A 21943-nucleotide genomic window follows, 5' to 3' on the forward strand; every position below is an offset into this window, starting at 1 on the left:
GAAATACAGGTTTGCACCCCCACACTCAACCCATTGTCATCTATGTGATGGGTCATTTCAGTATCTTTTACTTTTGTCAAGTACTTTTTCCATCGCCTGCCTATTTTTCATTGTTTTTCTCTCTGCATGGTTCAGGGACAATCTTTATACCATTTATTATTGGGGTGTGTGTGTGTGTGTGTGTGAGAGAGAGAGAGAGAGAGAGAGAGAGAGCCTGTACCCGGGCACCAGTCCTGGGGCTTGAAATCATGGCCTGGACACTGATCCTTTGATTTTGCACAAAGCTAGTATTCTACCACTTGAGCCACAGTTTTACTTCCATCTTTTGGTGGGGTAGAGGTATTAATTGGAGATGAGAGTCTGTTTCACAGACTTTCCTGCTTGGATGGGTTTTAAACCACAGTCCTTAGAGCTCAGCCTCCTGAGTAGCGAGGATTACTAGTATGAGCTACCAGTGCCCAGCTTACGTTTGGCTCTTTTAGGGCTGAGCAACCTTTAATTTTAATGTCTCATTTCTCAAGTCTTCTTCAATGAGTGGTGTATCAAATCCTATTTTAAAAATCTGCATGCTCCAAGGTCATAGAGTATTTCTTCTATCTAGCTTAAAAGCTCTTATTTTCTAACTTGGCATGGCTTTTTAGGTATTAATTAGAACTCTTGCATATACCGAAATCCTTAAGTACTGACAACATCCACAGTGCCACAGTGAAGCAGCTACTCTCTGTCCTGAGCCCTCCCTGTGTCCCCATCTTAAGTCCAAGTCTTAATTCTTAGGATGGTCTCAAGTTGAGTTGTGTATCTGCATCTATTTTTTTTTATTGTGAAAATACCATACAGAAGGGTTACAATTACACGGGCAAGGTAATGAGTGCATCTCTTATCAAGCATTGTTGCCTCCTCCTTTGTTTCCCCTTCCCATCTCCCCTTTCCCCCTGTGTATCTGTATCTTAATTTATTGGTAGGGATTTTGTACCTCACTCGATGAAGCTGAGGTTTACAAAGGCTGGAGTTGATGCCAAGTCACACAGGTACTAAATGTCATGGTTGGATTTAAATCAAGATTCTTTTTCTCTAGAACCTTCTATTTGTCCTTCTACTGTTACTAATGACCTAAGAAGGACATGAACATGGAGAAGAATCAGTGATTATAGTAAAAAGCTTTTCTTATTTTTCCTCCTAAGTTACATATAAGCAATATTTCTGAATTATTATAACCCGATTTTGGCCATTCTGGCCTTCCTAGACAGGTTAGATGATAATCTGATTGATTTCAAGAAAGAACTTCTCCCTTTTCTTACATACCTCTGCTATAAATGTTTTCTGCAAGGGTTTTCATGAGCAAACAATTGCTAATAGAGTCTAAATACCCAATTGGTCACATTGTATAAAATTCTTTTTAGTGGCCACATAAGACCTTATTAATGGGAAACCTTTATTTCTTCTTGTTAGGAGAAATTTTTATGCTACTTATGTGGGATAAAGCACAAAATGAACCTTTTCAGAGGAAATTACTGCTGTTTGGGGTCCAAGAAGGCATTTTCTGCCTTCTACTTATTGTATTCCACAGAACTCTAGAGGGGCAGAATTTGAAAGGAACCTGTGTATGTAGGGAGTGAGGTGAAGGCAAGGGAGATCAACCATGATTATGGAAAAGATTTGTAGGTTATTTCAGCCCTAGGGCTCCATTCAGTCCACACTGTCGTGCTGCCGACTCGATGCTGTTATTTAGATACCCATAGATTTGCCCCTTGCAAAGGAGCGTCATGTTACCAGCTAGAGTAGAAAAGGGGTTTTATGTGCAGGGTCAGGGTAGGAATGAACTTGAATGCTGGAGAGCTCGTGTAGAAGTTGTATGCCGTCTGCTAATTGAGGCTATAGCTCCTGAATTTAAACTATTTTAATTAGGGTTCTCTGCTCCAACTTGATACCAGACAGTACCTACTACCTACAAAGTATCATTTCCTGTTGGGCCTTCCTTCCTTCATTACTTGAAGATGTAACATTCAAAAATAGTCCAGCATCTTGTGGGGTGATATATCATGATATGATATTTAAATTCCTGGATTGAATGCATTGAATATAGCTATCAGGCAGGGCAAGAAAAAATGTCCAGTTGAGTAGAAAATCATATATACTTACAAACCTAAAAGAAGAAAGACAATAATTATATTTAGGAAGTGATTGTCTTCCTTTCCATTCAAAGTTGTCTTAGTATGTAGTAATAATAGTGGTCTTGGGATATTTTATGCATATTAAAAAGAGACTTGCCAGGTGCTGGTGGCTCATGCCTATAATCCTAGCTACTCAGAAGGCTGAGATCTGAGGATCACAGTTCAAAGCCAGCCCAGGCAGTAGTGTTCTTGAAACTCTTATCACAAATTAAAACCAGTAAAAAGCTGGAAGTAGAGCTGTGCTCAAGTGGTAAAACATTAGCCTTGAGCAAAAAAGCTCAAGGATAGAACCCAGTCCCTGAGGTGAAGCCCCAGGACCAGCACACGCAAAAAGAGACTTGTTAAAGAAAAGGATAGTATTTATGCCATTCTACTGAGTTGCAGATGAAATGTGATAATGCATTAAGGGTGTGATATATAAAAAATGCTCAATCACATCTGTAATCCTAGCTACTCATGAGGCGAAGATATGAGGATCGGCAGTTCAAAGCCAGCCTGGGCAGGAAAGTCCCTGAAACTCTTATCTCCAATAAGCCACCAGAAAACCAGAAGTGGTGCTGTGGCTCAAGTGGTAGAATGCTAGTCTTGAGCTCAAGAGTTGAGGGACAGAGCCCAGGCCCCTAGAGTTCAAGCCCCATGACCGACTACTCCTCCTCCCCCCCACAAAAAAAAAAAAACTCAATTTATTTTAGCACTGTTGCCATTTTAGAAGTCAAAGAAAAGAAACTAGTTATCACACCAATTTTTGTATGTGTGCCAATACTAGGGCATACATACAACTTAGGGCCTCATAGTCTCTTGCTTGGCATTTTCCTTACTCAAGGCAGTTGCTCTACTACTTGAGTCACTCCTCTATTTCTGGCTTCTTATTGATCAGTTGGAGAAAAGAATCTCACAGACTTTTCTGCTTGGTTTGACTTCGACCTGCAATTCTTAGATCTAAGCTTCCTGAGTATCTAGGATTACAGGCGTGAGCTAGCAAATGCCCTTCTTGAATAAGTACTTCTACTGAGGTTGAGTGTGGATAGCATGAGGTTTGGGGCTTCATCAGACTTTAGATCCGTCTTGAAATGGCACATCCCTCGTTATGTGTGAGACTCGAGGACGGTCATTGGCAGATGCCTAGGACCAGGCCACTCAGGCCAAGTGGCCTAAACCTGGAAATTATCTTTCACAGAAAGACTTGGTCGAAAAGGCCTTAGGAAGGCTTTAGCATCTTAGACCTAAATGATGTACGTCCAGCTACCCTCTTCCATCTCAGCTGAGCTCTAGCCAGCAGGTCAGCCTGCCCATAGGTCACCATTCCATTCCTGGGGACAGCCCAGCCTCTCAGCCATCTGTTTTGTTAGTCTAGAAAATTCTTGGTGACAGTGATCTTCCTGGTGACTCTTCCATTTTCCTGTTTCCAAATTCACACCCAGAGGCTAATGCTGATCTTTCTGGGAATCTTTCAAAAACTTGGAAATGCTTTTATTTGCTTTTGGCCAGGATTCCTCTTTGGACCACAGTGCCTGAGGCTCCTGAGCCAGCCTCCCTGTTCTTATTTGCAGGCCAGCTCTGGAAAGGGGTATCCCGGCCTCCTGGCCCAGCCCCAGGCAAGCCTGCACCTAGACTCTTGCAGCATCCGTTTCCTTAGCCACACCGAACTTCCCTCTCAGATCAGCAACGACATCATACTGTTTGTTGACTCATCTGGAGCTCCTGGTGCTTAACCCTGCAGCATCAACTTTTACCCAGTATAACTTTCCTCACGCTCCGCCCCCAGGTGCAAACACAGAACTTTATTTCTTTGAAATGCTATTATTGTGGCTACTCAGAGGGCTGAGATCTGATGATCCCTGTTTGAAGCCAGTCCACCCCCCCCCAACACACACACAAATCCAACCCTCTTATCTCCAGTTAACCAGCAAGATTTCAGAAAGTGGATGTAGCGTAAGTCTTTATAGCATCAGCCTTGAGCAGAAAAGGCTAAACAAAAGTGAGAGGCTGTGAGTTCCAAGTCCCAGTACCAACCCACCCACCCCAGCCCCCACATACACAATTTAAAAAAATTAAGGAAGCTGGGCACCAGTGGCTCACACCTGTAACTCTAGCTACTCAGGAAGCTGAGATCTGAGGATTGTGGTTCAAAGACAGTCGTGCAGGAAAGCCCATGAAACTCTTACTTTAATAAACTATTCAGAAAAAGTGGGAAGTGGAGCTATGGCTCAAGAGTTCAAAGTGGTAGCGTACTAGTCTTGAGCACAAAGAGGTTCAGGGATAGTGCCCAGGCCCTGAGTTCAAGCACCAGGACTGGTAAAAATATAAATAAATAAATAGGAAGGAAGGAAGGTAGGTTAGTTATCAGTGTGAATTTTGTTCTTGTAATCAAGTGTTGAATTCATCTTAGATCCTAATGTTACCTTCCTGTATGTTTGTGTCCCCCCTTCTTTAAATTATTATTGATATTTGTTTTCTTGAGACGAGGTCTTTCTAGATAACCTCAGCGGTTCTGGAATTCATGATCCTCCTGTCACAGACTTCTGTATGCTGAGATTTCAGGCATTTCAAGCCTATTTGTTTCTCTTAAGATCACCTTATCCAAAGGTAGAACAAACTAAATTTGAAGTCTTCCTTTTCTTCACTAATATACATGTTGACTTAGTTTGTATCTAAGTCTTCTTTTCCCAACACCATAGATCCAGATGTCTGCCTCTAGGCAGCCACTTCAGAAACATTTAACTTTGATTTGGGCATGAGTTATCTGTAGAAGAGTGAAACTGTTGGATGGGTGGAGTCCCCTTTGTAGAATGTTGAGGTACAGCACCCCACTTGCCCACCTCTTGGGGAATAATTATGGAAGACAGTATGGTATTGCAGTGCAAGGTGAATTCACAGGGCTGGAAATTAGTGGTATGTTGTGCCAACATGTCCCCCTACATGTGTTAAAAATCTGGTGTAGGGTGTAATAGTCAGCTTTCCATTAGTATCATAAAACACCTGCCACAGGCTGCTTATGAAGGAAAGGTTAAGGTAGCTCAGAGTTTTGGAGGTTCCGGCCCACATCAGGTTGCTTCTGGCCTTTCACAAGAGCAGCCTTTCACAAGTGAGTTACTCATATCTTGAACCAGGAAAACAGAAGAGAATGGGTATCGTCTTAGAATCCTTTTTGAGAGTATTCTTCCAATGACCTAATGACCTCTCAGTAGGCTCCACCTCTTGATGGTCCACAGCACCTTCCTATGGTACCATCTTTACATGAAGCCTTTAAGATTCCAATCATTGTGATGCAGTAGCCACACTCAAGCTACAGCAAGAGGTATAGATCTGATCTTAGTATTCAATTTATATACTCACATACCATACAAATATGTTACTGTTACTAATAGCATGTACTTTCCTTTTTTATTTTAAATTTATATTTTTTATTGGTATGTTCTGTGATTTAATTCCATTTAAGTAAAAATGTATTTAGTGCTGGGCACCCATGGCTCATACCTGTAATCCTAGCTACTTAGGAGGCTGAAATCTGAGGATCATGGTTCAAAGCCAGCCTGGGCAGGAAAGGCTGTGAAACTCTTCTCTCTAATAAACTACCAGAAAACCGGAAATGGTGCTGTGCTCAAGTGGTAGAATGCTCATCTTGAGCTGAAGAGCTGAGGAACAGCGCTTAGGTCCAGAGTTGGAGCCCCATGACTGACAAAAAAAAATAGTTATAAGAATTTAAATGTATAAACAGATTATGAAAGATAGTTACTTGCAATTTAAATTTAAAACAGTATTTTCCATATTTTCTGATTCTCCTTTTCCTTTTTGTTAGAGTAATAAATAAGCTGTTAGAACCACAACCACACAGGACTTCCATGCTTCCTGAATTTAGCTTATAATACATGGTCAATTTTCCAAATAATATTTAACATTATTATATACTGGAAGCTGTTACATAAGTATTTTTCAATCTTCTGTTTTCTAGTGTAGCTTTATTGTATAATGTATAAATTACATAGAAGTTATATCACAAGTTATAAACAAATGCAGTAAAACTTTAAAAATAGCAAGTATGTATCATCTAATTAAATTGCTATATTTGTCCTTGTAATCTCGTAAATTCATGTACACTCCTTTTCTTTCTTTCTCTTGATATATATCTCATGACATGAATGCTAAGAACAACAGCATTCTTTTATAGTTCCTCCAAAAAAAGTAGTTGAATTATTAAAAAAATAAATTTATATGTTATATGAAGACATAGTTTAAAAGAATTCATTCAATCTAAAAAGAGTGAAATTTTCTCCTACACTTTGCCATTAACCTCACTCTCCAGAACTAACTGTTCTCAGCTATTTTAAATGCTTCTAAAACAGTTTTTGTTTCTTTGCTTTTGTTCTTGCATTTGCCCTCATTTCTCATTAACATGCTTTTACTGTGGGTTGTAGACATGAAGAATAGTACATATCCACTGTGGTTTTGCTTTCTATGGTTTTAGTTACCTGTGGTCAACCACGGTCTGAAAATATTAAGTGGAAAATTCCAGAAATAAGCAACTTATAAGATTGACATAGCTTTTATTGCAACATACTGTAATAATTATTCCATTGTACTAGGAGTTGTTGCTGTTAATCGCTTTCTCTGCCTGCTTCATAAGTTAAAGTTCATCATAGATACATAAGTATAAGAAAGCAAAAACATTGTATGCACAGAATTCTGTACATCTCTGTTCCCACCGTTCACTAGGGCTCTTGGGAGTCATCCAAGTTCCTGCTGTATTGACTTTTTGTTAGGAGTATTTTGCTGGATCACACACACACACACACACACACACACACACACACACACACACACTCACTCACTCACTCTCTTCTTTCTGCTGCTTTTATAATTATATGAAAATTTAGAATTGAATCAGTAGTCATTGTTATTATGTTGTTATGACCATATAAATAGAGTTAGCTCCTGAGTAGTATATTACAATTTTATTTCTCTTATTAAATAGTTAATTGTTTGTATTTCTTCTGGTGGCCTCCCTCTCGCCCCCCCCCCCCCCCCCCCCCCCCCCCCCCCCCAGCCCCTGCCTGAGCCCCAGCTCAGTTTTCTTATTTTTCTGGTGATGTGTCTACAATGGTTTCTACATCTGTAGTGCATTAAGTGGTAATCAGTGCTGGTTCCCCTGGAGTTGGCTCTCCTTTTGGCTCCATCCTTCCCTGCCAGGTGCCTGCCTGCCTCTAGACCCCATGCAGTCACCTGGGTTTGCTTTTGCTGCCTTCCTTAAATTCCTGGATCTCAAGTGTGTCTGTCTGATTTTCTCCCCTCCCCTCCCCTCCCCACCTATAAACAGAAGTGAGTGGCCTTTGGTTGAGGGGCTCCAGTGGACAGTACTTGCTGGTCTTTTCTTGGGACTAATCAGCTGCTCTAGAGATGATTTCTGTGTCTTCCATTCCTGGGGCAGGCTTCCATTTCTTCCCTTGTTTTCAGCAAACAGTTCTCACTTCTCTGATTCTGGAGTTTCCCTTATCCCTTACCCTTCACTCCCCTTCCCCCACCCCCAGATAACCCAGGGTGGGCATGGAGGGAAACACACATTAACTTCTCTCCCCAGATATTAAAAAAACAGTCAGTTGAGGCTTATGTAAATAAAGGTCTGAAAGATGATGACTGTAAAAATCACCCAGAAAAGATCTTTGAGGAATTCATAGAGGAACTTCTTAAAAGTTAGACAACTAAATTCCTTCTTTTTTTGTTTTGAAATGAAAAAAAACCCAACAAGTTTGTCCCACTGGACAGTTATTACCCCAGATTTTAGTTTCCCAGGTCTGGCCTATATTCTGTAGTATTTCTTCTGTTTAAAGCTTCCTTTTCCTTCCTGCCCCTCACACAAACTATTGCTGATCTGAAATCACTGAGGGTCCTTCATTCCGTGAGTAATTCAAGCTTGGATATCTTTAAATGAGTAATGGAACCGCATGCTTCTTCAGAACCCTGTGCTCAGAGGGGCTCTTAGGCAAAAAGCATTTTCTTTTTTTTGCTGATTATATTGCTCTGTTGGCAAGCATTTGACTTTTTCTTCTCAGTGAACTGCATACAGTATTTATTTATAGCACTCCAGAAGGTGAAGGAAGAATCTTTGCTTTCTTAACTGGGCATCAGTGGCTCACATTGTAATCCTAGCCACTCTGGAGGCTGAGATTGGAGGATCTCAACTCGAAGCCAGCCTGAGCAAGAAAGTCTGTCAGACTTTTGTCTCCAATTAACTAGCAAAAAGACAGAAATGGAGTTGTGCCACCGGTGGTAGAGCACCAGCCTTGAGGGAAAAAAAAACTAAGGAACAGCATGTAGGCCCTGAGTTCAGGCCCCAGTACTGCCTGTCATTCGATTAATGGAAGGTAATGAACTGTAATCATGGTCTACAGGATGCTACTGAGTGGTCTCTCCTTCTTCACACTGGCTGTTCCTCACCTTGCCAGGGGTAAGGAGGTGACATATGGTGAATGGTTCCTCCAGCCTTTCCTAGGTGTCAGAAGGGAGAGCCAGGAGAGGCTATCCTGGAATACCTCGAATCACAGTAGCGGTCACCTGCGATCATCTCTGTACGATGAAGCCTGGGATGGTCTCGAACTATCGCAAGACTTTTCTCCACTTAACTCGCCACTGGGAAAGTCAGCTCAGCACTTTCCCTCCTTCTCGCCAACTCCCAGCTCCCCATGTGCTGCTGCTAGGGATAAACTTTGCTGAAAAGCTCGTTTAGTGAATTGTGCCCCTTGGAAATTGATTTGCCTTAATGATAGAGAATGGCGGGGACTGCTGTTTTATTTAGACAGGGCCGCGGGAGTAAAAATTCTCTCTAATGGAACTGCCTTCAGCCACTGACAGGTCTTAAAAGAGTTCAGAGGGCTGAGACATTCTTAATGGTTAAAAGGGCTGATGGTTAAAATTTTCATAAACCTGTCACCACACATTTCACTGTAGTGTAGATTTTTCTAGCTTTTGAGGAATGACATGTTTTAAAAATGTTTTAGTTTGGATATTCTTCTTTTCTTTTTCTGGGATAGAACTAGAATTTGAACTTAGGGCTTCATTCTTGACTTTTTTGCTCAAGGCTTGTGTTCTACCACTTAAGCCACATCTCCGTTTCCAGCTTTTTTTGATGGTTAGTCGGAGATAAGAGTTTCTCAGATTTGTCTGCCTGGACTGGCTTTGAACCTTGGTCCTCAGACCTCAGCCTCTTGAATAGCTAGGGTTACAGGTATGAATCACCAGCACACAGCCCTTTTTTTTTTAATTGTAGAATAATACATGTACTATAAAGTTTTCCATCTTGTGATTAAGTTCAGAAATATTACATACATTTGGTCCTTACCCTCATTTCTGTTCTTACAAAGCTGGACTCTCCACCCAAGACAAAACCCTTCTTTCCGTGGGAACTTCTACCTTTATTTCCTTTAAATAGATGTTTCGGGTTAGTTCCTTTGCCAAAATTTAAATATTCTTCTTTCAAAATAAGGTCTACACTTTCAAGCTGGTGTCATCCTTCCTACTTCTTCCATGGCAAATAGACCCAGCCTTTCTCCCATCAGAATAAACCCTGTCGCCCTTGACTCAGCCTGACTGAGATCCTCCTAGGGAGAACAGAAAGAAGCCAGCTCCCTTCCATTAAGCAGAGAACACGGGGCTTTTGCTGTGGCTCTTGGGATTAAAAGTGACTCCTTTAGTTTCCAAGCCTTGCTTGTTTTGAGCTGCAGGTCTCTCGTGGCTAGTATATCAGGTAGGATGGATGAGATTATATTGCAGTGAGAAGTAGCCCTCAATGCTTAGTGGCTTAGCATTCCTTCTCAGCCCTGCGAGGTGTCTGGGGTCTGTACTCAGCCTGGTTCCTTGGGAGCCAGGTAGATGGGAGCTCTGTGGGCCCAAAGGACAAACGTGAGATGAACGGACTTTTATGCATATGTTGCTTCTACTCACATTTCATTGACCAAACCCAACTGTTGCCACCACGCTTGACTTAAAAGTCGGTCAGAAATGTCCCTGCTTCTGTTTCTCTGGAATGTAGAAAGCTCAGAATGCCAAGTGGACTATGCCACTTGGACTCTGTGCATTTGGGGCAGTCATAGGAGCTTAGAGGTCAAGATGGGTGTGTTGTGTTAGAAAAGAAACAAAACAAAAACAATTGAAAGTACAGGGTTGGAGGGGCTGGTACCGTGGCTCAAGCCTATAATTCTAGCTACTTGGGAGGTAGAAATTGGGGGATCATTGCCAGGCCAGACGTTTTTGCGATTGCATTTCAAGCAGTGGCTGGCACCGTGAGGCGCCTGTCCTGTCGGCTAGTGGGGAAGCACATGGCTCAGTGCAGTGGCATATGCCAGTCTCCCATAGTTACTCAGGAAATACAAGGAGGAGAATTGAAGCCCAGACTGGCCAGACCATTCTTAGCACGTGGAGTTTTGCTAGGGGCTGTGGATGGGGCTGCTGTGTTCATGAGTTCTCCTCAGACACTATTGCTCTGACAGTCTGGAGCGTCTTTCCCATTTGGATTTTAGTTGTGTTCATCTGCTGGGCTTTAGTGTCTCTGGGCCCCAAACACACTTTATAAGTGACTGGTTCTCTCTGGAAGATGACTTTTGCTTCACAGCCCTCCTCCTGACTGGAAACCAAGCTGTCTGTGTAATAGTACCACTTACACAGTGAGTTCCCTAAGTACCCTGGGCAGGCAGGCATGGTGGCACTTGGAGCATGGGGGAGAGTTGGGCTCTGACATGGGACTTTCCTTTTATTGATTCCTTGAAGGAGGAAGTCAGGTGCAGTAATCATGGTGTCTGGATCTGACACCTTGACCTGCTCGCACGGACACACCTGGCACCTTGCCAAGAGATGACAGCTCTTCCCTCTTGTGCCCTCCTCTTGTAGACCACCAGCCAGACAGAGCTGGAAAACTGGATCACCGCCATCCATTCTGCCTGTGCAGCCGCCGTGGCAAGACACCACCACAAAGAAGACACGCTCCGGCTCCTGAAGTCCGAAATCAAAAAGCTGGAGCAGAAGATCGACATGGATGAGAAAATGAAGAAAATGGGTGAAATGCAGCTGTCTTCAGTCACTGACTCAAAGAAGAAGAAAACTATATTAGATCAGGTACTTGTACTTTCATGTGTAGTCCCTGGCAAACTCCTGAGGTCTTTCTGAATTTTAATGTTGCTTGGGAATCATGAAACATCATTGTTTATCTCCCTGGCAGACTGTCACCAAGGCTGTTGTATTCCTTTGTTGTGTGAATGCCAGTCGTAGGGCCTGGGCACTGTTTCCTGAGGTTTTGTGCTAAAGGCCTAGGCCTCTTCCACTTGAGCCATAGCTGTACTTTGGGTTTTGGTGGCTAACTGGAGATAAGAGTCTCACAGACTTAACTGCCCAAGCTGGCTTCAAATTGTGATCCTCAGATCTCAGCCTTCTGAGTAGCTAGGATTACAGATGTGAGCCATCAGCACCTGGCTGTATCCTTATTATAAACTTTTCCTTCACCCTTTGCTCACTGAGGATTATAGGAGCTAAAGGAAACAATGTGACACTGAAGGGTAGACAGACACAAATAGAGGAGCCTTCCAGCTCTTACCAGTGGTGGGATTCAGTTGTAGGGGACTTGTGTAATTAGAAACTCTGACATTTCATCTTTCCTGTCTAATATTAGATTGACTTGGAGCTAAGGTATGCTATGGTACTCACCTCTACTTCCTTGGTTAATTTAACATTTTAAATTTAGGAAGGGAAAAGCATGTTTTTTAAAATGTATATAGCTGTCTCTTGCTATGGAAGATTGGTCCCAAGATCTTTCCTAGATACCAAAATCTGCCCTTATATAAAATGGCATAGTGTTTATGTAGAACGTACTTCCAAGATGTATATACATTAAATCATTACTGCCTTATTCATGATGCCTCATATAATGTAAATGTTACTTTGTTGATGATTCTGCCATAATCTTTAGGGAATATTGACCAGAGAACATCTGTACACATGTAGTATTTGTGACCAGTGGAGAGTTGAGTCTAAGGTTGCATGGCCTATTTGGTGTAGAGGACTGACTGTCCAGAGCTGGTTAAAAGGAAATAGACCCAATACTTAGGAGTGTATAATATATTTCATGCTAAAAAAGGTAAGTTCAGTAAAGTAAGCAGAGAGTCTTTTGCGTTGTATTCAGTTATTTTAAAGTCAGTGATAAAAAGTTAGGTGCCAGTGGTTTATGCCTGTAACCCTAGCTACTTAGGAAGCTGAGATTGAGGATCATGGTTCAAAGCCAGCCTAGGCAGGAAAATCTGTGTGAGACTCTTATCTCCAGTTAACCACCAGAAAACTGGAAGTGGCACTGTGACTCAAAGTAGTACAGTGCTAGACTTGAGCCAAAGAGCTCAGGGTAAGTGCCCAGGCCCTGAGTTTAAGCCCCATGACAAAAAATAAAAATAAAAAAAATATGTTCTAAGAAGCCTGAGGTAGCAGTATTTTACCAGTTAGGATTATAATTTGTACCTTTACAGCACAGACCTTTATAAGACTTAACATAAGATAAGGTGAACGTTTGTTTTCCCTTTTTCTCACCTTTGCCTTTCCCGGTATGTTCCCTGCTATAGATCTTTGTTTGGGAGCAGAATCTTGAACAGTTCCAGATGGACCTATTCCGTTTCCGTTGTTATTTAGCCAGTCTCCAAGGTGGGGAGCTGCCAAACCCCAAAAGGCTACTGGCTTTTGCAAGCCGACCAACCAAAGTAGCCATGGGCCGCCTTGGGATCTTCTCTGTGTCATCTTTTCATGCCCTGGTGAGTAGAAGCTAATGGATTTTTGAAAAAAAAATTCATCTTGATGCTTAATTGCTAACAGGACTTGTTGAGAGTCTGTGAAGTGTTTTTCTGGTTTACTGCTATGTGTGGCTTTCTGAATACCTTTCCTTCCAGTAGATAGAAATTTTCCTTTGAAGCTATTTGAATATTTTCTATTACTTAAGTGTTTCTTGGTGTAGCCTAACCTATTGTGCAAAAATTATGTGAAAGGCACTGTCTTTTTTTTTTTTTTTGGTTTTTTCCTTGTATGATGTTAGGGATAGACTCCACAGTCTGGGGCAATGCTAGGAAATGTGCCATCACTGAACTTCTCCCTCAGCTTCTGAAAGGTAGTGTCTTACTAGGTGTTTATAACTCTTGTTATCTTTAGGCAGTGCTGGCTTTTGAATCCAAATACATGGTTTTAATTTTGACCTTATAGATATGGTGACTGGAGGGCTTTTTCTCATACACATAAGTATATAAATATGTTCCTCCTTCCTTTCCTCTCCAACCCTTCCTCCCCTCCCCCCTCCACACACACACACACACCATATGTTGAATGTACTTCTCAGGGATCTCCTTTTACTTTAACATTGTTTGATGATTGTAAGTACCTGCTTTTTTTTTTGTTTTGTTTTCATCATTTATTTTTGTGTTCATTTTTTGTTGGTTCTCGGGCTTGAACTCAGGGCCTTGGCTGTGTCCTGTGGAGCTCTTTTGACTCAAGGCTGGCAGTCTACCATTCAAGCCACAGTACCACTTTCTGCATTTTTTCTGGTTCATTGGAGATCAGAATCTCAAAGACTTTCCTACCTGGGCTGGCTTTGAATTCTGGTCAGATTCCAGCCTCCTGAGTAGCTAGTATTATAGGCTATCAGCTATAGAGCTATCAGCACCTGGCTGTAGGTAGCTGTTGTATTCGAAGGTGAAGAACTGAACAATGCATGAGGCACAGATGTGTTAGTCAATGAAGGGAATTTCCATCTGACCTCCAGAGCACCAGATTGTATTTCTTATCTGTAATTTCATGTACTGACTAAACCATAAATACCTATATGTACCTCTGGTTCCTTTCTGCTGAAAAAAAAAATGACAAAAATCACTGTGAACAGCTGGTCCAAAGTTGACACCCACTTAAAATGTCCTGCACCTGAGCATGTTCGCTATGGAATTAAATGCGAAGTCGTGGCTTTTAGAAACTGCTTTGGAAGACCTTAGTTGGGTTGTTCTTGTCTTGCCCTGTCAGAGCTGTAATTCAGTCGGAGGCGTTTGTGTTCTTTATAAATAGATTAACATCGTCGTTCAGATAATTAGGGGTAGATTTACATTTTTAAAGAAGTCTTAAACCAATTTCAGGAGTTATTAAAACTGGCACCCTGATTTGTTCTGCTAATTGCAGCTGTGCTCTTGGCCTGCCTTGCAATGCCACCTTTCTATGTAGTTTCTGTGTCTAGGTCTGTTTATTTGAGGCCTGGATGGCAAGTTTTGTTGTTGTTTTTGGTCGGTCCTGGGGGCTGAACTCTGGGCCTGGGCGCTGTCCCTCCGCTCTTCAGCTCAAGGCTAGTGCCTTACCACTTGAGCCACAGCACTACTTCCGGCTTTTTTTCTGTTTATGTAGTACTGAGGAATCAAACCCAGGGCCTCATGTGTACAAGGGAAGCACTCTACCACTGAGCCAACTTCCAAGCCCAATGGCAAGTTTTAAACTTAAACAAATCTTTGTTCTGAATTTTTTAAAGTTTTTTTTAAAAATCTAGCTTTTTGTCTGACTATCCCAATCAAGGGAATTTGTATTCATAAGACAACTCAGAGACCCAGCTACTGGTCACCCATGCCTATAATTCTGGCTCTTCAGGAGGCTGAGATCTGAGGATTGCAGTTCAAAGCTAGCCAGGGCAGAAAAGCCAATTAACCAGCAAAAATTGGAAAGTATGGCTCAAGTGATAGAGCCCAGGTATTGAGGGAAAAAGCCAAGGGAAAGAGAACAAGGCTCTGAGTTGAAGTCCCTGTAAACCCCTTGCCCCCCCCCCCCCATACACACAGCACACAGCGCAAGAGAGAGCATATGTGAACTCAGAATGTTAGTAAGCACCATCCATAGTAAAGTTCACAAGGCCTGCTTCTTTGATAGGATTTGGAGAAAATAATTTTACCTTTTTCCTAATCTTGTGTCCTTTTTTCTTCTCTGCGATAGGCAAATAAGAGCTACTTTAATGTCCATAATTTATCTTCTGACCTTCTTATTTCCTCCATCACAGCAGCTGTGATTTGTATATACTTTGTATATACTTTGCTTTTGGTGGGAGGTGATTAAAATCTGGCCAGCTGAGGATGAGGGTAGGCCTGATAACCCAGGGATTTTGCAGAGTAATATTTAATTCCTTATGTCCAATTCTCCTTTCCTTTGTTCTTTTTCTTGCTGGCTGCTTTTAGCAATGCAAATCTCAGTGTTCGTGTGTCCCTGCCAACTTATCTTTTTTCAAGTGGGGTTTCATTTGAGACAGAACAAGTTAGGCAACTGTATTGGGTATCTGTTCCTATTTTCTGAGTTAGCCCCCATGGAACACCCTGGGCTGGGAATTTTACAGTATGATTTATTAGATTCGGACTTAATTCTTTTCCTTCTTCCCTTGTCATTTGACCTCAAAGGAACACCCCTCCTTCCCTCGCCACTGGAGTTATTCTTCAATTTAGCCTTTGTCCAGAATTTTTTTCCCTCTTTTCAAGTGGGGGTGGTGGGAGGAGGAGGTGTGAGGGTAACGGGGCCAAAGGAGGGATTTGGGGCACAATGGAAGCCCCATTCACTAGGAGAGCATCAGTAATGTGGGATGATTTGCCATAATTAACTGAAGGGTCCCGGCTGTACTCTTTGAAAAAAGGTTATCATTGTTCTTGTTTGCACAGATGAACTGAATGATAGAGTAATCAGGTGCTGGCCACAATGGGAGCCATTGTGTGGGCAGATCATTGAGAAACCCTTGTGCTCTTGTCCAGCACTTCGCCTGCCAGAATTTTTTTTTCTACACCCCTTTGCTCATTTTGAGTCATTATTGTCCTGGATGGGGGTGGGTACTGGTGCAGTTTACAAGGTCCTAGCAGATGAGAATAGTTGCTATAGAAACCTTCAATACACTGTTTGTTAAACATCCTAAACCAACTGGTCAGCTGTCAGAGTATTGTTGGGGTAGAGAGAAGGGTTATCTCTTCCATGTTTGATTCCCTGTACTACCAAGTTACTTTTATTTGTTATTACCATGTCATTTGCCTTTTAGTGTTTATTTATTTATTTATTAAACCAACAAAACATCTATCAGGCACTGAATTTTTTTTTTCTCCCTGATTCTGCGGTTTGAACTCTGGGCCTATGCCCTGTCCCTGAGCTTCTTTAGCTCAAGGCTAGCTCTCTACCACTGCGCCACAGTGCCACTTGCCGTTTTTTGTGAGTAGTTTATTGGAGAGAGAAGAGTCTCATGGATTTTCTTGTGCAGGCTAGCTCCGAAACTTGATCCTCAGATTTCAGCCTCCTGAGTAGCTAGGATTACTGGTTTGAGCCACTGGTGCTGAGCACTGAACTCTTCTTGATGAGGGTTATAACAGAGAACAACATAGATCCTGTCCTGCTCATGTGGGAAAGATGGAAAAACTAATAAGCAATAAAGTCAGCTCAGTAAGGGCAGGTAGCGGTGTGTGCTATGGAGCAGTGTTACATGTATTTACTTATATACAGTCAGCCCCAGGATCTGAAGAGCCTTGATTCGAGGGGTCCCTTGAATACCTACATCTGAGGATGATATAAGGTAGTATTTGGTAGAATATTTACAGATGAACTGTGCATATCTCCCCATATACTTTAAAACCTTAGACTACTTCTAACACCTTGTATAGAATAAGCAGATATTATATAGCATTGCTTGGGGGAAAAATACCTGTATATGTTCAGTACAGATAGGACTTATTTTTGTGTGTATGAGTGTGTATATGTGAGTACTGGGGCTTGAACTCAAGGTTTCACATTATCCTTCAGCTTTTTTTGCTTAAGGCTGTGGCTCTACCCCTTGAGCCACACTTCCAGCCTTTTGCTGGTTAGCTAGAGAGAAGAATTTTGGATTCGTTGGGCTAAACTGGCTTTGAATCATGATCCTCAGATCTCAGTCTCCTAAGTAGTTAAGGATTATAGGCCGGAGCCACCAGCATAGCCAGGTAAAAAGTCTTTTTCTGGATATTTCAGTTTATAATTAGTTATAGAAGGTTGACTTACATGGCTACCTGTATGTTTATGTGTAAGAATCTCATTGTAATCTGAGTTACTTATTTGTAAACTCACATATAAACATGAGAGTGTACAGGCATTTCTTTCTCTGGCATTTTCCATTTTAGCAATGTTTACAATAAATAGTCACGTGAACATATGTGTTGTCACTATGTTCTAATTTAATCCATTTACAACCATTGTTTACCTTTCACTTAGAAAGTGCTGTAAATAGACAACAGAAAACTGGGGATATTTTTGGGTTACCTTTGGTTTTGTGATTTGGTTTTTCCTTTTCCCAAACACTTCAAGAATAATTGTAAATTAAGATCTTTCTCATAAAAAAAAAAAAAACTCCCACAGTTATCTTGGCTGTCACTTTTTTTTCTTTTTAGTGCCCTAGTCTGAGTTTGTTATTTGTTAAATGAGAGAAAATTGCAAGATCTCTCAGCTCCCTCATCTTCCTATTTTCATCTGGGATCAAAACCCTTCTCCCTAAGACCCTGGCAGGGAAGTTGTTTTGATTGCTTTCCGTGGGGGGTCCTTGCCTGGGCCAGTTGACTCCTGGAGCTTTCTCAGTGTTTATCCTATCAATATTGCAGACCAAGGGAGGCTGCCATGTAGCTAATGTGCCCTGCCAAGGTGGCCCCTTTTGTTACCTAATACTGTCTCACCCTTAGGCTGCTGCCAGTTGGCATCTGGGATGTTGGGAGTTGCCCGTGTGGGAATCAATGACAAGTAGGTTCCAAGATATTCTCCTCCAGCAACCTAGAGCAAGGAGGGAGTTTCATTTCAAGTCAGACTTGCTAGTCCTCCTGCCACTCCTGCTTGGAGAGGGAGCCTGTGGGTGGCCCACAGAGGCCTCCTGGCAGAGGTTTCCCCCAGTTCCTGGGACTTTGCTTATAACCTGAAGGTTCTGTCTGAGATACCACTTGAGAATGATCACAGTCACAGCTTTGGATTTGGGATGGTCTCTCCTGAATGTGCTTCTGGACCTTTATAAATATCTCAACAGAATTTAGCTTAAAAAAAAATCCATGTTTTAGCTGAACTGTGATAGCTCACGCCTGTAATCCTAGTTACTCAGGAGATGGAGATCTGAGGATCATGGTTTGAAGCCACCTTAAGTAGGAAAGTCTGTGAGACTCTTATCTCCAATTAACCAGCAAAAAGCCTGACATGGAGCTATGGCTCAACTGGTAGAGTGCTAGCCTTGAACAAAAATGCACTCACACACACACACAAATAAACAAAACAAAATGAAATACATTCATAGACACATACATGCACACATGCATATGTACATACATACATGTTTTAAGACAGGCACTTGTGGCTCACATTTATAATTCTAGCTACCCAGAACTCTGAGTTCTGAAGATCCCAGTTCCAAGCCAGCCCATGGAGTAAAGTTTGTAAGTCTTTTATCTCCATTTAACCAGCAAAAAGCCAGAAGCAGAAGTATAGCTCAGGTGGTAGAGCATCAGCTTTGAATGAAAAATATCCAAGCAAAAGTGCAAGGCCCTGAGATCAAACTGCAGTATTGGCACACATGTGCACTTACATACACACACACACAGAGTCTCTAAGTTTTATTATCTATTTACCTAAATAATAGATTATGTGAGTTATGATAAAGTCTTCACCCTTTGCAGGGATATAGGGCTCTCTTGTTCTGCTGACCTTGGAAAGACTTTTGCCTGACACCCACCCGAGTCTATCCTGGTGACTAGGAATGTGGAATGCGAAGGATAATAGAGAACCTGTCCTCTGGAGGATAGTGTTTAGCCACCACAAGTAGTGTTTCTACTTACATCCTATTAATCAGAGTCTAGTCACAAGCCCAACCCCACTACAAGAAAAACAAGTCAAGTTTGACTGTCCAGCTCTGTGCTCAGCTATATTTGGGGCTTTCTGACTGAGGGAGAGGAGACAGTAGGTTCTGGTGGGGGGGGGGACAAATTACTTGCCTAATTAGGAAAATAATTTTCCATATTCTAAAAGGTTGGAGAGATTCTGATGGAATTGATAAGGGAGATTGGGGTTTAATAAGGAATTGCAGTAGTCCAAATACACCATTTTCTCACTGTTTTTTTTTGCTGCCCTTCAGCCTGTTTTTCATGAAAATGCAGACATGAAAGTGGAAATGTGGCTTAAGTGGTAGAGCACCAGTTGTGAGTAGAAAAATCAAAGCCAGAGAGTGAGCCCTGAGTGCCAGCCCCAGTACAAAACAACAACAACAACAAAGAAAAAGAAAAAAAGAGACATATTGTGTAGCATTTAGAGAGAATCTCAAGAAAGCGGGGCTCACAGATCTTGACACTGTAGTTCGATCTTATATAACTGCAAGGCCAGCTAGCTCCTGCAAGAGTGAAGAACATATGTATTTTATCACTATTTTATTATGTGTGCTGTGGATTTATGGTTATGGAATCTGTCAACCTTTCATTATCATTTTGAATCTACAAAGAAGCCAAAAGGCCCAAGTATGTGTGAGTCACAGATCCAGTGCTTTGGACATTGGGATCAGTGGCTGGAAGGACAGGATGGTTTGAGGAAGAATGTGAGGGAGTCGGGGCCTCAGGGCTCACTTGGCTGTTCTAACAGATTCCTGCCATGGCTGCTTGTCTTGTTATTATCAGGTGGCTGCACGCACAGGTGAAACTGGAGTGAGGAGACGTACTCAGGCCATGTCCAGATCCGCAAGCAAGCGAAGGAGCAGGTTTTCTTCTCTTTGGGGTCTGGACACCACTTCCAAAAAGAAACAGGGACGCCCAAGCATCAATCAGGTAGGCTGTGAAGTGGGAAAGGAAACCTGAAGATTGTTTTGTGATTGGCCCATGGTTGATCTGTGACTGGTCTGTCTCCATTGGGCATGTATTTGTGTTGTTTTATTGACAGAGTGATATTTAAAATCAACTAGTTGACTCAGAAGAAATTACTTGTGCGAGACACTTCTAATAAAACCTAGATTCCCATAGCATAAAGCCCTGCAATTAGTCTTATTGCCCAGCCCATCTCTACTCGCATCCTTTCAAGCCCTGGTTAATTATAGACCCATAGAACGTGCACAGTTCATCCTACATCCTCAGAAAAGAGGAGGGCTGGATGGCAAAGAGAAGAGGACATTGGAGTCTTCTTCAGCTGCCTCTGGGGTTAGATCCAAGGCAGGCTCCCAGGAAATCTGGATAGTTTCTTTGCCCTTGACTTTCTCAGATTGACATTGAATAGGTAGCTCCTCTCCCTGTGGGAATGCAGAACCGGGGACCTGAAAGTGCGCACTCAGTGCCACGCCCCTGCCTGCTCAGAGACAGCACTGGCAGGGGTCTTGGTACTCATGAACAGCACAACCTGTACCCGTGCATCATGGGCCACTGGTGCCCTGCTGATTTCACCTTCCCTGTTGCTTTTGCTTCCTTACTAAGGCCACTGTCCTGTTGGAATTGATTCATGTTTCATCATTGCTGTCTATCTTTGTCCTCAGACTCCGACCTACAGGGACTAAAGGATAGATTTGTTCTCTTTTTGCAAAGAGAATGTCCAGTTCATGGGCTGCAGTGGCTGGACAGCCAGACACTGAGCATTTTGGAGGTCATGACTAGGATGGCCCATGTGACAGTCCCTGTGTCCCTGTGCGATGTGACATCCACATTCACTGGCTTGCTGCCTCAAAGACTCCTCCCTGCTTGCTCAGCAAATCCCAGCTATTGGTGTCCTAAAAGGAAGTTCACGCATTTTATTTTGTTCTCTTGTGTTCTGTTTTATTTTTGTGTGTGCCTGAACGCAAGGTCTGGGGTGCTGTCCCTGAGCTTTTTGGCTCATGGCTACTGGAACTCTATCGCTTGAACCACAGCTCCACTTCTGGCATTTTGGTGATTAATGAGTGTCTCACAGACTTTTCTGCCTGATCTGGCTTCAAACTGCAATCCTCGGATATCAACCTCCTGAGTAGCTAGGGCTATAGGCATGAGTCACTAGTTCGTGCGTGCGCGTGTGTGCGTGCGTGCGTGCGTGCATGTGTGTGTGTATTTTGTACTGAGGATTGAATTCTGAACCTGCCAGACAAATGCTGTTACTTATTCTATCCATAAGAAATAAACCTTTAAAGAGATTCATTCTGGACATCAGTATCCTAAAGTTTCTTAGCTGACTCACATCCTCCATTTTTCCATCTTGATGGAGTCTGCAGGAGAACAAATGGGCAAATGATAAGAGCGCGTGAGACTGAACAGTTCTACTGTTCTGTTCTTTGAGGACAGAACACAGAGGGTTTTTTGGTTGTTGTGGTTGTTATTTTTTGTTTTTGGCTGTCTTGCTCTTATGTAAATCTGAAGAAGCAACTGTTTGGAGAAAGGCCCTCACAGAACAGACTCAATATTTTATTAAATTTCTGGAGGCCATTAACACTCAGCATGTCACCCTGCTTTGGGGACGTGGTGGTGTCATTTTCTATGTATCTCTCACAACAGATGCCTCAAAGCACCACTATAAGTCTAAGTAAAGACCTTGAAGATTTGGACTATCAAAACACTTATTTCATATGGTACCAGGTTCTGTTTTAGCCTTTTTTGCTTCTGAAATTTATGACTGAATTTAAGAGAATTTTTCATAAATCAAAGGACAATGTAGTCTTTTTTTTATTTTTTGGGGTCCGGTCATGGGGCCTGAACTCTGGGCCTGGGTGCTGTCCCTCAGCTCTTCAGCTCAAGGCTAGCGCTCTACCACTTGAGCCACAGCGCCACTTC

The 21943-nt window shown here is 42.3% G+C and overlaps 1 protein-coding gene across 1 annotated transcript in view; it reads left to right on the top strand.

Moving 5' to 3' along the window:
• The window catches only part of Tiam1 (T-cell lymphoma invasion and metastasis 1), a 350718-nt gene that overhangs the window by 246139 nt on the left and 82636 nt on the right, over positions 1-21943 (top strand). Inside the window, exons 8-10 of the mRNA XM_013027533.1 lie at positions 11049-11273; positions 12761-12946; positions 19841-19987. Of these exons, the coding sequence (XP_012882987.1) occupies positions 11049-11273; positions 12761-12946; positions 19841-19987 (558 nt within the window). The remainder of the gene's footprint in view (positions 1-11048; positions 11274-12760; positions 12947-19840; positions 19988-21943) is intronic.

The sequence above is a fragment of the Dipodomys ordii genome, unplaced genomic scaffold (assembly GCF_000151885.1).
Source record: "Dipodomys ordii isolate 6190 unplaced genomic scaffold, Dord_2.0 Scaffold104, whole genome shotgun sequence".
Classification (NCBI taxonomy): domain Eukaryota; kingdom Metazoa; phylum Chordata; class Mammalia; order Rodentia; family Heteromyidae; genus Dipodomys; species Dipodomys ordii.